The sequence below is a fragment of the Mandrillus leucophaeus genome, unplaced genomic scaffold (genome assembly GCF_000951045.1).
Source record: "Mandrillus leucophaeus isolate KB7577 unplaced genomic scaffold, Mleu.le_1.0 Scaffold537, whole genome shotgun sequence".
Taxonomy (NCBI): domain Eukaryota; kingdom Metazoa; phylum Chordata; class Mammalia; order Primates; family Cercopithecidae; genus Mandrillus; species Mandrillus leucophaeus.
Window position 1 is genome coordinate 1,669,828 of NW_012105775.1, and position 15,599 is coordinate 1,685,426.

General features: G+C 40.6%; 1 protein-coding gene and 1 pseudogene across 1 annotated transcript in view; both read right to left on the minus strand.

Annotated features, from left to right (window-relative positions):
- The window catches only part of PCNXL2 (pecanex-like 2 (Drosophila)), a 345,612-nt gene that overhangs the window by 42,758 nt on the left and 287,255 nt on the right, over positions 1-15,599 (minus strand). The window contains exon 26 of the mRNA XM_011997321.1: positions 2,240-2,493. Within this exon, the coding sequence (XP_011852711.1) occupies positions 2,240-2,493 (254 nt within the window). The remainder of the gene's footprint in view (positions 1-2,239; positions 2,494-15,599) is intronic.
- On the minus strand, positions 6,346-6,931 carry LOC105551893 (annotated as a pseudogene).

Consider the following 15,599-nt stretch of genomic DNA (forward strand, 5'->3'; position numbering starts at 1 on the left):
ACACAAAACAGTGAGAGATGGGGGAAGAGGGGTAGGAAACACAGCCAGTAGCAACAGTGGAGTTCTCAGGGTAGCAGATGAAAGAGTCTAGTCTAATTCTTGAGGCAACAGGAAGATGTCAACTCCAGGGCTTATCTACACGGCCTGTCCAGACCTACACTGTTAGTCCTTGCTGCCCCCTTCCAGCCACTTGCTTCACTGGCCTGTGAGTCCTCTTGTTTACTCCGTCCCTGGATCTAGCTGTTCATGCAACCACCCCATCCTGCCTCCTGAAAACGAAAGGAAATACTCAAGCGACACTTTCCTTGTTGAGGGAGAAAACAGAGGTGGCTAGTTACCATTTATCATCTGCTTTCTCCTTCTTCCGTGAAGGTACAATTTCATTCTGGGCTCATGGCCGCCCAAAGTACACTTTCCAGACCCTCTTCCAGGTGGCATGTGTCAATGTTCCGGCTGACAGGATACAGTGGGGAGGATGCTGTAGCAGCTTCCTAGAACCTCTTTAACAGACAGCTGGTGCGTGCCCTTGGTCTTCATTTTCTGTGTCCTTTCCTCTATCCCTTAAAGCCTGTAACTTAAATTGTGGAACTGAAATTTTGGAAGATGGTTGATGATCAACCATCTCAAAGTCCGAGAGAAATAAGCCTCTAACATGCATGCCACTCTTATTTCATGGCTCACTGCCAAATCGAACACAACTGGTATATTGAGTTTGCCTAGAGTTTAGAAACAGAAGATAGGCCATAACTCCCTGGTAGGCTTCCCAAATCTTCCCCCATTTACATTAGGTTGGACAAAACATGTGTAGTTTTGTATGAAATTTGAATATAATGTTTTGCATCTCTAGCACACACAAAGATGGCAAGCACAAACGGCTAAATCTGTTGTAAATATGCTGCCACAGAAAAGGGTTTTGCAAACATTTTGTGTAGCAATCACCTAGGTGGATGAGATCTAAGAGTTACTTACCCCCTGACTATCTTCTGTTTCCACGTAGCTTCAGCAGCTATTGTGGATTTTGGGAATCCCCATTACCCAGGCTGGAGTGCAGTGGTGCAATCACAGCCCACTGCAGCCTCAAACTCCTAGACTCAGGCAATTCTCCTGCCTCGGCCTCCTGAGAAGCTGGGACTATAGGTGTGCACCCCATATCTAGCTAATTTTTCTTTTTTTTTTTTTTTTTGTAGAGATGGGGTCTTGTTATGTTGCCTAGGCTGGTCTTGGACTCCTGGGCTCAAACAATCCTGCTGCTGCCTTGGCCTCCCAAAGCTCTGGGATTACAGGCATGAGCCACCATGCCTGAATTTATTCCAAATTTCTCAATGCCCTTTGTTTGTTAGCTGGTTAAAACTTTAGGTGCCATGTTATCTTTTCGTTCTGTGTTTCCTCATTTCTGCTGGACCACCTGCCTCAGCATGCTGGCAGGGGCCTTTGTGGTCTCCGATGGATGAGCTTCCTCTTTTTGAATAGCATTAAGATGTGACGCATACCTGTGGGCCATCCAGGACTTCCACCATGCCAAGTCCCCCCAGACCTCCAGCACAGGACCCACAGCAAAGATCTCCTCCGCCACACAGCCCTCGCCTGCCCCTTCCCCTTCGGAAAACACCTCAGCCCCGATGAACACTACACATCCTCAGGCAGGTCCCACACTTATTTTCCAGGAGACTTACTCCAAACTGCCATGATTTCTGAGGTTGAATACAGATTGGGCAGAGGTAGGCACTGAGCAACTGAAAAAATATGTTATTCTCCATGTGAGTTAGGAGGAAAGGCTGTCACAGCCAATTCTGACTGGATGGTTTAGCTACTTTTTGAGTTCTCCTTACGAACTTAAAATATAATTCTGGTTCTAAAGTAGACACTGTGCAGAGCATCTAATCTGACTCTTATAACTCAAACATGGAGGCTTAGTAATAGTTCTAGGATATTTAAATTTGTCCTCATCATCAGGACAAGCAAATCATGCTGTGCTGGAAGAGACAAAGAAAACCTAGATAAGAAAACGAACTGCCTATTGGTGCCTAAGCTTAGGATATGACCAGGGCACAAATCTCAGGTTAAGGCAAAGCCCTCTAGGACTTTTCCAAAAGTGACAGTTCCCCAGATGGCTGGGCTTCCGATTCGGAAGCTGAGGATGAGAGGCTCAAAATTTAGTTTTCGACAGAGCTCTTTCGGAGCTTCCTGTGCCACCCTAGCATTTCTGCCTTAGACAGGTGTTTGGGAAACAGAGCAATACCTTGATGTAGTAGCGGATGAGGATCCTTCGGAGGTCAAACACCTGCAGCATGGTGGCCGCGTTGTTGTCCAGGATGCTGTAGCCCTCCAGGATGTACTGGGTCCGCGTGATTTCCCAGGTGAGCCAGCGGAGGTGAAAGGCAGCATTGCAGGACAGCAGGTGGGGCAAGTGGCCTGGTTTGCAGCAGCAGCAGCCTCTGTCATCCTCATCGCCCTCCATGATGGCTTCCACCTCCCTCTGCTGGCAGTAGGTTCCTGGCCGAGCACAAACATGAAGGAAGTTTGATGAGAACGCATGCTAGAATGTTCGCTTCAATGGATTTCCCCATGGCTTCATCAGAAGGGAAGAGGCTGAAGGGAGTCGAGGAATCAGGAAATTTGTTTATTCTCAAATAAGTCCCCCAAAGAAGTTATAATTCTCATAATCATGAACTCTCTTATTCATGCACATTCATTCTGAGTCTTTGTAGAAAATATATTTAAACCATTTAAAAATGTTTATGGAGCTATGAGCTAAATGTCAACACAGAAGAACATCATTTCAGTGGGAGGCAGTAGTTGACAAACAGGTTTTGAAAACGGTAGTACATACTAGCTACTTGACTTTAGTCCATTTATTTAACTGGTGCAAGCTTGTTTCCTCATCTGTAAAATAGGCTATTGTAAAGATGAAATCAAATGGCATATGCAAAGTGATTAGTCACCACACAAAAATGGTAGTTGTTCCTATTATTTTTACTAGATTGTGAGCTCCCTAAGGGCAATGCCTGGCAGGTAGAAATTCAGTAAACACACAAACAAATAAATAAATTGATGAGCTAGTGAATAATTTATTCACCAAATATTGAGTGTACCCAATGCACTGTGAATACAGTAATGAAAAAAATATATAAAATCCCTGTCCTTGTATAGCTTATCAGTTTAAGTTAAAGAAGACAGGCAAAAAAATAATAAAGCAAAAAAAGGACTGAAATGACAGGGTGGGAATAACTATTTTAAATAGGGGGTCAGAGAAGGCCTCCCTGGGATGTCTGAGTAGAGAGCTGAAGGAGGTCGGGGGGAACTCAGCGCAGATAACTGAGAGAAGGGTTTTACAGGCAGACAGAAGATCATATCCAAGGCCTTGGGGTGGGAACATACTTATTGTATGTTCCAGAGCAGCAAGAAAGTCTGTAGTAGAGGGCACAAGTGGGAAAGCAGTAAATGAAGCAGAGAGATAGCTAGGGGCAGATCCTACTTAGAATGAGTTAGAGGCACAGTTGGATGGCTTTAGCTTAAAAGAAATGTAGTCTGACTTATGTCTTAGGAGGACCACTCTGGCTTGCTGCCCAGAGAAAGGACTGTCGAGGGAACAAGAGTGGGAGCCAGGGCATCAGTTGTGAAGCTGTTAGTTAACCCAGATGGGAGAGAATGATGACTTGGTCCTGGGTGGTTGGAGAAAGTGGTGAGAAATGATAAAATTCTGGATATATCTGAAAGCAGTCTGATGAGATTTGTTGACGAATTTAGACATGGGATATTGAAAAGATGAGAAAAGAATGATGCTCAGGTTTCTGTCCTGAGCAGGATGAAGAATGAAATTACTATTTACAGAGGAGAGGAAGATTGCAGGAGGACCAGCCTTTGGGTAGGAGTGAAGGGAAGATCAGGGATTTACGTTTACATATGTTAAGTTTTAAGTGCCTAATATATAAAAATGGAGATGTCAGGGAGGCAGCTGAATTAAGGAATCTGGAGCTCAGGGGACAAGTCCTGGCTAGAGATTTATAAAATCTAGGAGAATTATTAGCATGTAGGGGCTATTTCAAATCACCTATATGCTAGCAAGAAAGTGTACAGAGAGCATGGAGAAGAGGTCTGAGAAATAAACTCTAAGCATTCCAACATTTAAAAGTTGGACAGGTGAAGAGATCCCAATAAAGTGATAGAACAGAAATGGCAAGTGAGTTAGAAAGAAAACCAGGAAGTCCCAAAAGACAAGTGAAAAAAGAGTTTAAAGGAAGAGGGAACATCAGTTCCATCAAATGATGCTTACAGGTCAAATTACATGAAGAATTAACTGTTAGATTTGGCAGTATGGAGGTGTATGGTGATCTTTGCAAGACAGGTTGTGAGGGAATGGTGGGGGAGGGGTAGTCTCATGAGAGTGAATTCAAGAAATAACGGGAGGGGAAGAAGCAGAGATGGTGAATGTAGGCAACAATTTCTAGAAGTTTAAAAAATCTTTTTGACTTTATTATCTTTCTTGGCACCTTATTGCACAGGCTATGATCTCCTGTATGCTGCTGAGTAGAAGTGGTGAAAGTTGGCATTCTTGATTTTTCCAAAGAAGCATCATTTAGTTTCACTAATTTTCCTCTATTGTTTCTCTATTTTCTAGAGAAACCATAGACGTCCAACTCTTATCTTTAAAATTTTCTTCCTTTTACTTGCTTTGGATTTACCATCATCAGTTTTTTCTAGTATGAGGTGAAAACTTATGTCAGGGGTCACTAACTTTTTTCTGTAAAGGGCCAGAGAGTAAATATTTTAAGCTTTGTGGGCCACATATGGTCTCTGTTGCAGCTGCCTCTCTTCCTCCTTCTGCTTCTCTTTCTCTTCCCCTTCCCCTCTTCCTTTTAAAAATGTAAAAGCCATTGTAAGCTCACGAACCCTAGTTTGCCAAACCCTGGCTCACATCTCGATTTTAAACCTTTCTTCTTTGCTAATATAAACGTTTACAGCTGTACATTTCTCTCAATACATTGCTTCAGTTACATCCCACGTGTTTTTTTATATGCTGTGTTTTGTTTTCATTCAATTCAGTTATTTTGTGATTAACTTAGTTATTTCTTTTTTGACTCATGAGTTTAGAAGCGTGTTATTTTCCAAATATTGGGGAATTTTTATGATGCAAATTTTTGTAAGTTTCAAGTTTAATTCCAGTGTTACTGGAGAATGAACACTTATTATTTCCATCTCTTGAAATTTATTGAGTGTTATTTGATGGCTTAGCACATGGCCTATTTAGGTGAATGTTTCAAGTGCTCTTGAAAATATCTGTATTCTGCTGTTGCTACGTGAAGTGTTCCATAAATGTCAATTAGTTTCAAATGATTGACAGTATCATTCAAACATTCTAGATGCTAATATTTTTGTGTGCATTTTCTATCATTTACTGAAGGTATAGTGTTGATGTGTTCAATGATAGTTGTAGATTTTTCTGTTTTTACTTTTAATTCAGTCAGTTTTTGCTTCTTGTAGTTCTATTACTAGGTATATGCACATTTAGGACTGTTATGTCTTCTTGATGAATTAACTCTTCAATTATTATGAAATATCTTTCTTTAATGTGGTGATACACCTCATCTTGAAGTCTGATATTAATAAAACTAATCCAGGTTTCCTATAGTTAGTGTTTGTAAGGAATATAATTTTCTATCTTTTTATTTTTAAATAGCACAAAGCAAAATAGGTGTGAGGGTTCCTAAGACTCTCCAGATCTTTATAGTTAAAACATCTCTTGTAAACAGCAAGTAGTTAGGACTTGCTTTTTTATCTAGTCTGATGATCTTCAATTTTTAATTATAGCAATTAATCCATTTACACGTAATGTGGTTATTTATATGACTGAGTGAAAGTCTACTATTTTTTTTTAAAAAGTACTCAAATGTCAACTTTATTGTTTCTATATAAACACCTTTTTGTACTGAAAACTGTAAAAATAAGTTTGCTGTGATTGCAATCCAAATTTTTGAAAGCCAGAAAATCTAGTTATTATGCTATAGCCAAACTACCTAATGCTTTCTTTATCCACAAGTAACTTTGCTTCAGTTTCTTGATGTTGGGTTTCATCTCACTGACTTTGGGCTTCTAAGACACATGGGAATACTTATATCATCTCTGGGTCAAATCTAACAGTAGAGCTAAAGTTATTCACATACATTCAAATTACACAGATCCCTTACAAATTACTAGTATCATAGTAGGAAGAAAAAGATACAAGAAGAAAAACACATCCTAGAACTCATTAATATTATTGGTGTATAGTCTATACTAGCATAGCGTACCTTTCACAACCTGCTATATAAAATTACCAGCAAGAAGAAAAAGGTGCAAGAATAAGTTTTATGGCTGAAGTGGCTTGGTGTCATAATTCCCTATTCTAGCATTCTCAGAAGGATCCCATCCATTGGACACGCAGAAACTGCAGGGACATTTGAACGGCCTTGATTCCTTCTTAATTCCCTTAAGCCCAGTGTTTGTTAGTATTCTTTCATGCATACCAACTCTGCCGAGTAACATATATCTGAATCTTGCCATCCTTTCTCTCTGCACAGACAACAATGTTCTTACTCTTCTCCTCTTGTAAAGCAAGTCATCTCTGATTTCCCTGAGGATTGTTGCTCTTGCAGCAATTCCATCTATCACTCGATGGAGTGAATCTTATGGTAGAGGGGAAGGGGATTCGTTACTAGTGTTGATAGTTAAGTTACTAACGTTCTTTATCAACATCTCGAAGCAGATTTCAGAGGGCCCTGAATCGTCCCGAGAATTTTCTTCGGTCAGCATTTGTGAAGACTCCGGGATGGAGGTTGGATTAAACTGCTGTGATGGGTCCATCTGCGTCTTGAACAACAGTAAGCTTCTCCTGGATCTTTGAAACCAAGCAGAAACTGATGACTGACCCTCAAATTGCTACAAGGTAGCCCGGAAAGAGGCTGAAAACCAGAGCTCCAACGAATGGTCAAAGAACCGACGTAAAATATAGGACCGGCTTCCTCTTAAAATACAGATAAGCCAGTCTTCCAGGATATTTGAATGTTAATGATCCAATGATTAGAGGATTAAGGGATCCGAATGATTAAAGGTTAATGGGCGTAGTTTAGACTAGTAGGGTAGTTCTTCATCTGCTTTGCATTAAAATAATATGTCCTATATCATATCTGCTAGAAAAATTTATAAAACGCCTCTCTTTTGTTGTGAAAGTCTACTATTTTCCTATTTGTTTTTATTTTTCCAACTTTTAAAATTTGTATTCTTTCCAGTCTTTTTTTTTTTTTTTAGATGGAGTCTCGCTCTGTTACCCAGGCTGGAGTGCAATGGTGAGATCTTGGCTCACAGCAACCTCCGCTTCCCAGGTTCAAGCCATCCTCCTGCCTCAGCCTCCCAAGTAGCTGGGATTACAGGCGCCCACCACCAGATCTGGCTAATTTTTCATATTTTTAGTAGAGATGGGGTTTTACCCTATTGGCCAGGCTGGTCTTGAACTCCTGACCTCATGATCCACCCGCCTTGGCCTCCCAAAGTGCTGGGATTACAGGTGTGAGCCACCGCACCCGGCCCGGTCATTATTTTTTAATTGAGCAACTTTGGGTATTTTATTTTTTATTCTCAGTCAGTTTTTTAGCCATACCTCTTTTATTTTTTGCAGTTTCTCTAAGGGTTATAATGTGTGTTTTATCTTATCACAATCTACTATGAATCAATTTCATGAGTCCTCCAATGATGTAAGACATTACAATGGAATATTTATCCTCTCATGTTATTTGCATTATTGTCGTCAAACATTTTACTTCGACATGTAATTTAAACCCAATGATACATTCTTATCATTTTTTGCTTAATCAATTCTAAAAGATTTTAAAAAGAAAATTATCTTGACTCACATATTTGCCATTTCTCACAATCTTCATTCTTTTGTGTAGAATCGATTCTTCATCTAATATTGTTTTTTAGCGTGAAGAACACCTTTTAATGTTTCTTATAGTGCATGTCAGTTGGTGATTATCTCAGCTTTTTAAAATCTGAAAATATTTTAATTTTGTCTTTATTCTTAAAGAATATTTTTCCTAGATGTAGAATTATGAGTTGATAGTTTTTGTTTTTGATTTTTCTTTATGCACTTAAAAAAATTATTCCATTGTTTTCTGGCTTGCATTATTTCTTTTGATAAGTCAGAGAAAATTCACACTGTTGGTTCTCTCTATATAATGTAGTTTGTTTTTAAACTCTCTCATGCTCTTGGAAAGATGATGATTACAAATCTCACATGCGCTTATAATTTTTCTTTACCTTTAATTTTCAGAAATTTGATTATTACACATTTAGGTTTGGCTTTCTTTGTGTTTGTCTTGCTTGAGATGTATTGAGATCCTGGGATCTATGGATTGACATTTTTCATCAAGTAAAAAAATTTGGATAATATGTCTTCAGTTGCTTTTCCACCCCTATTTCACACTTCTCCATTTAGGACTCGAATTACACATATGTTAGAATACTCGATATTGTTTCACAGGATATTGGGTCTCTATAGTTTTCTGTAGTCTTTTCATCATTTGCATCAGATTGGATAGTCTCTATAGCCTTGAGTTCATTGATCTTTTCTGTTGTTGTTGTTGTTAAGCCCATTTACTGAATTTTTTATTTCAGATATTGTATTTTTTTTCAGTTCTAGAATTTTAAGTTTTTGGTGTACTTTTTCTCTCTATTAATATTCTCCATATGTTCTTTCATTATGATCATTTTTCCTTTGAAATCCTAAACATAGGATTACCTGGTGGAAACTTTTTTTTCTATTAACTCTAAAATCTTTGAGTGTGTTTCTATTTATAGTTTCATCTTCCTGGTTATGAGTCCCTTTTTTTCTGCTTCTCTGCATATCTAGAAACTCTTGTTATATGCTAGATATCATTGATGTTATAGTCCTGGCAGTGTGAACTTTTTGTCTTCCTTTTTAAAAGAGTCATGTTCTGTCAGATAGTTAATTTATTTGCCCATCAGGTTATCAGCTTGATCCTTTTAAAGCTTGTTTTAAATCTTTGGCTGGGAAGGTCCAGAGTAGTCCTTGTTCTAGGGTGATAATATCTCTACTCCTAAAGCCTGGTCTTTTGGGGGTCTCAACTGAATGCCCAAGATGTTCAACAAGGTGTCCTCACTGGCTATTTGGAGCCTCTACATTTCTCAGCACTGCATAGCCTACATAATCTTTGTTTATATCACATCATTCCAGTTACCATTCTGTGTCAGGCTATGCCTACACAAGAGCAGGTTAATATCCATCTAATCATGAAAGGGGATCTCCATGCAGATTTCTGCAGCTCCTCTTTGCAATTCACTCCTATCTGGTACTCTGACCTACAAAGTCCAAGTACTTCAGTAGCCCAGGACCCAGATTCTATCCCCCTAGTTCAATAAGACCACAGTGCTTTGTTTGGGCTCCAGCTTCCTATACTGTGAACAAGAAAGCACTTCTAGAAAGAAAGTGGAGGCAGTTATGAAGCTCATTTTGTGTATTTCCTTTCTCTCAATGATAAGGGCCCCGAACTGCCTGTTGTCCAATATCTGCAAAGTATTGGTTAATGTAATTTTTCAGTTTTATAATTGTTTATGATAGTAAGAATATTTCAGTACTGGTTATTCAGTCATGGCCAAAAGAATGTCTTTGAATCTTTCTATATGTCTTTGGAGACTTAATTGAAACACAAAACATTTCGCTTCACCCACTCCTACCCCTATTCATTATTCACTTCTTCTGGGATCTCATATCATTATTCACAGTGTCTGGTAATTAGCAGGTGCTAACAAAGTTGTTGATGCAATGATTGAATGGACAAATAAAACAGTTCTTCTCCAGATCTCTGTCTGAACAGGCACCAGTTGAGGAACTCCACAGCAGTATATTGTATTACCTTACATGTGGTGGCAGAGAAAGAAAGGCTATGTTTAGACCAAGCCTCTATATAGAACCCAGGAGTAAGATGACCATAATATGCCAGAGATGGAAAACTACAACCTTCAAATCATAATGCACATTCAGAGCTATTAGGATAGCAGTCTATGAAATAGGAGTCCAGGTCGGGAAGGGGAAAAGCCAAGCAGGCTGCATACATAAAAAGGGAGACAGTTAAAGCCTGATCCCAAATCTTTGCACTCCATTTGTCTTTCTGCCAGACCTCCTCGCTTTGGCTCTTGGCTGAAAGCATTCTTTTTTTTTCTAAAACATTTCAAGGGTCTCTTAACTCATTCTACGATAATAAGCGTTTCTTCCCTCTGGTGAAGATGTATGGAAATGCATACTGGACTATAAACAGTGGGGCATCCAGAGAGTAATGGCCACCATAACCTGACCGCTCTGCACACTGGGACTCTCGGACTGCAGACCCTAGGCTTCGGGGGGGTGGGGTCTCAATCTGCCACAGTGACACACTAACACTGGCTTGCTATACATTAATAACAATTTAGGAAGAAATTATCTTCCAGTGGAGGAAATAAGACCGTTTTCTTTCTGTCTTTTCTTTTTCTTTTTTTCTTTTGAGATGGAGTTTCACTCTTGTTGCCCAGGCTGGAATGCAATGGCGCGATCTTGGCTCACTGCAACCTCCACCTCCCGGGTTCAAGCAATTCTGCCTCAGCCTCCCAAGTAGCTGGGATTACAGGCATGCGCCGCCACGCCTGGCTAATTTTGTATTTTTGGTAGAGACGAGGGTTTCTACTAAACCTCCGCATTGGTCAGGCTGGTCTTGAACCCCCAATCTCAGGTGATCTGCCCACCTTGGCCTCCCAAAGTGCTGGGATTACAGGCGTGAGCCACCACACCCAGCCGACAGTTTTCAGAAATATATTACATAAGGAAAAAGCATAAAGGAGGATTTTCACTTGAAGAAATTAGCAAAACTGGTTTAACAGCAGACCTCAAAAATGTGCATTCCAATTTTCCCCTTCCTTATTCTTCTATCCTGTTCTACCATTTATCACATTGAGCTGAAAGCCAGGGCTTTTTTTTTTTCCCCCCTTTTCATTAAACTGGGAGAGCTGGTTACATGAGTATGTGTGAGTCTGTGGTCTGTGTATGCATGCACATGTGTGTGTCTGTGTGTATGTGAGAAGACGGAGAATTCGAATTTCTAACCATCTGAGTGAAATAGCACAGTAGACTATGAGGAACATGTGGGTGTCTCTAGATTGGTGAAAGGGCAGTTGAGGAAACAGTTTGCCATGAAGGATGGCTTAGACTTGACAGATACATCATAGCTGCCAACAGTTGAAAAGCTTGGTTCAGGTGAGTCTTGGATAATCTGCTCTTAGGAGTGAAAGAGTCACACTCAAGATCATATTAAAAAAAGAATATGAAAATAATAAAACCCAGTAATTTTGGAAAATGCACTAATTGTGTTGTCCAAATGTAAATGAAGGTCCATATTCTCAGGAAGACTCAGAAGGTTTGAAGCATATTCCCTCCAGAGGAAATGCTGAAGGTCAACCTGCCCACACAATGTGACCTTTTGCAGTCCTGGCAGAGATGAATGTCAAGCTGGCAAGGCTGTCTCTGTCTGGTATTTCCATCGAAACTGACTCTTGGCACCTTTAATTGTGGCTGTGTTTGCATTGTCACACCTTTGTCACACCTACCAATGCCAAGCCCAGACAGACTTATTTATTCCCACCTAATTTCAAGAAGGAATAAACTTAATCTAAAAGGTATACATAGTATGAAAGCAAGTGAAGAAATTTAAGTGCAAATCAGAGGTAAGACAAATACAAATACAGAAACAATGTCAACGGTCCTAATTGCATTCTAGGATACCCAGTACATTTACTAATAGTGATCCACAGATTTCACTCCGGGCTTTCCAGAAGCCAATGTAGAAAGCAAACACAAATGGTTTCTTGTGTCTTTAAGGCAAAAACAAACTAATTCCTTGGAAGGATCATAGCTATTTCTGGCAAAGACACTAGAGAGATGATATCCCCAGGATCCTCATAAAGAGGACATTGTGCAATATGGTGAACAACATCCTTAATAACATTGGACAATAAGTGCAAGCACAAGGTTTGCCAGGCTGTTTTAATATTTCACAGTGCAGGATGCTAGAATATGGTCGAAGTGCAATAAAGCAAAAGCATTTCTATAGGTAGTCAAAACAAGTCAGCCTTACATATGGGGCTCTCCAGAGGCCTGGCATCATCCAAGAGTAGATTCTAGAAACTCTTGAGGACTGGGAGAACTGGATACCTTTCAGGAAATCCTTGAGATGCATAATTTCTGCAATGGACTGAATGTTTGTGTCTCACCCAAATTAATGTATTGAAACCCTATCCTCCAAGGTGATAGTATTAAAAGGTGGGGCCGGCTGGGTGCAGTGGCTCACATCTGTAATCCCAGCACTTTGGGAGGCTGATGCAGGTGGATTATGAGGTCAAGAGATTGAGACCATCCTGGCCAACATGGTGAACTCCATCTTCACTAAAAATACAAAAATTAGCCAGGTGTGGTGGCAGGCACCTGTAGTATCAGCTTCTTGGGAGGCTTGAGGCAGGAGAATCACTTGAACCTGGGAAGCGGAGGTTGCAATGAGCCGAGGTCGTGCCACTGCCCTCCAGCCTGGCAACAGAGCGAGGATCCGTCCCAAAAACAAACAAACAAACAAGAAGTTGGGGACTTTGGGAAGTGATTGGGTTATGAGGGTGGGGCCCTCATGAATAAGAGTAGTGCCCTCAGGAGAATAGACATGAGAGAGCTTGCTCTCTCTCTGCTATGTGAGGACATTGCAGAAAGATGGCTGTCTGCAAACCAGGAAATGGGCCCTCACCAGTCACTAGATCTGCTGGCACCCGATCTTGGACTTCTCAGCCTCCAGAACTGTGAGAAATAAATGTTTGTTGTCTAAGCCGCCCAGTCTATGGTATAGTTGATGCAGCAGCCTGAACTAAGACAATTTCTCTCCATCTAGTTTTGACAATTCTTATGTATCGAGTTGCAGTGAATTTTAACATATTCTCTCTGAGAGGCACAGGATTGTAGCTAACTTGTGTGGCTGGTAGACACACCTGCCAAGATGGAGGCAAGGTTGGCATTCTCTTGGGAAAGTTGGGAACCGAAGAATGGTTGCCTGAACAGAAGGTCCAGCAACCAAAAATCAAACCAAAATATTCCCTTCTCTTACGTCTCAAAAGGCCTCATGAGAGGTACCTTCCTGGCTGGGAGGCCTGGGCCAGAGGACAGGATCCATAAAGAGTAGGAGAGTGGAAGGAAAGTTAGAGTTAGATCAAACTGGAGACATTTGAACCTAATTCTGTAAGTAACAGGCAGGTAAAAGAGATTTTCAAGTCCCAAGGAAACATGAGGAAAGCTGTACTTAAGAAAATTCCCCTGAAGCTTCTGGGATTAAGAGGAACAGACCAGTGATGGGGAAACCAGTCACCCACAGTCTCATTTCAGGAACAAAGTGATAGGGACCAGAACTAAGGTGCAGGCTGTTTACCAAGAGATAAGAGGAAACATGTAGATAATGGGACTTCGAAGGGACATTAAACATGGTCCCCTGCACCAGAAAAGCTGCTTTGAAAGAAAAGGTTGGGATGATTTACAACCTTCCAGTGAGAACATTGCGATTAAAGCCGAAATGCACAACACATTTTCAAGATTGGGCTTCTTGGTCCTTCAATTTCCCTTCTTAACTGATATAAGTACTTTGAGAAACAAATACGAGTTTTTGTTCCCAAAAATCAAATTGGATTCTACAAAAAGGAATCTAACTGGATTCATAAAAAAATCCAAAATTTCATCAATATGATTACATTTAAAACATTGTAAATGTTTAAAAATATGCTGAATATTTATTTTAGCTGAGTTTTAAAAGGATCATTGCCTTCATTAGCCATTGCAGCATGCCAGGCACTGGGCTGGTGTTCTGCATATACCTAGCAGTGAGGTGACCACAGAGGATGTTAGACAAGGGACAAAGCTCAAACCACCCATAGAGCACAATCAGACCCTAACTCACAAAGTGGACATCCTTAGACATAGGTAGAGCTTAGCCCGTGCTTTTCAAACTACAGATGGGACTTATAGGCACAAACGTTGGGATACTTATGTTGGATTATTAGAAAATGTATTTCCTTTTGTGGTCACATAAGGTTATTCCTGAATTGATCGGGGCTACAAAAAGGAGGAGACCATCAGATATGGCCATTGCTGAGCTCTGAGCAGTTCACTTCCACAGCCCTGAGTGCACATTACAGGCTGGGAACACAAGATGTGTGAGACAGGGCTCAGTCCCAGCGAGGTTCCTTCATAGCCCCTTCTAATATCCTCCTGCATGTACAGTGGTAGAGATATTAACAGGACAAGGGCCCCCGTAACATTTTTCTTAAAGCTGGAATTCTAAATTTATATTGCCTCTTGTCAGCTGGTTACATCAAGGGCTGCTTTGTGACCAAATGAAATAATGTCAAAAAAAGACTTTAAAACGTTTTTGAATGATTGTCATTTTTAAGAAGGTCACAGTGGGATTCCCACCACCCTCCCTCCCTGCCCCACAAACTTCTCCTGCAGCTTCCATGTCATGGCAGGGAGGAACTTTCTCAGCTCCTCTTCTACCCACACTCATTTTCCAGGGACAGAATCCTAGAACATAAGCTTGAAGGAACATTCAGGTCATCTATTCCCATCCACCTGCTCTTAGAGGACATCTCTGTATTTGTTAGACCTCATTATATTTAATTTGTGGAAAGAAAGAATTGTAAGAATTTTATATTTCAGGCTGGGCATGGTGGCTCATGCCTGTAATCTCAGCACTTTGGAAGGCTAAGGTGGGTGGATCACTTGAGGTCAGGATTTCAAGACCAGCCTGGCCAACATGGTGAAACTCCGTCTCTCCTAAAAATACAAAAATTACCTAGGCGTGGTGGTGCACACCTGTATTCCCAGCTACTTGGGAGGCTGAGGCAGGAGAATCACTGGAACCCAGGAGGCAGAGGTTGCAGAGAGTTGAGATCGCACCACTGCACTCCAGCTTGGGCAACAGAGCAAGACTCCGTCTCAAATGAAAAAAAAAAAAAAGAATTTTATATTTCAAGGAGCCTCCTTTAAGGTCGCGCAATAGAAACAAAATTCATGTAGAGATTTTCTAGGTCTTAAAATATTTATTTTTCTATCCATTGGATTATAGTTGCAAACTTAAAATTTCTTATTCCAGTTTTAAATACTAGAATTTCTAATAAATCAGCCCCTAGGGAGAGGTAAAAATGATTTTATTTACTCAACAAAGTAAATCAAGGGACAATCCTCTCAACTGCTGTTTAATTCTGATTCTGACGAATAGGGCTTCCCTGCCATAGCAAAGACTCACTTTTTGGAGGTTTCAGCTTCCCTGAAACCACCAGGGCCAGACACAGAAAGACTGAGTCTCTCTCTTTGGGAGACACGGTATGAGCCGTGACCACTGCCATCATTACCATCACTAAGAAGCTGTCCTGGACGCTTCCTATTCCCTAAGTGTTACACGTTCACTTGGTAATCAATTCTGTTTAGATTTTTTTTTTTTTTTTTTTTGGAGACGGAGTCTCGCTCTGTAGCCCAGGCTGGAGTGCAGTGGCCG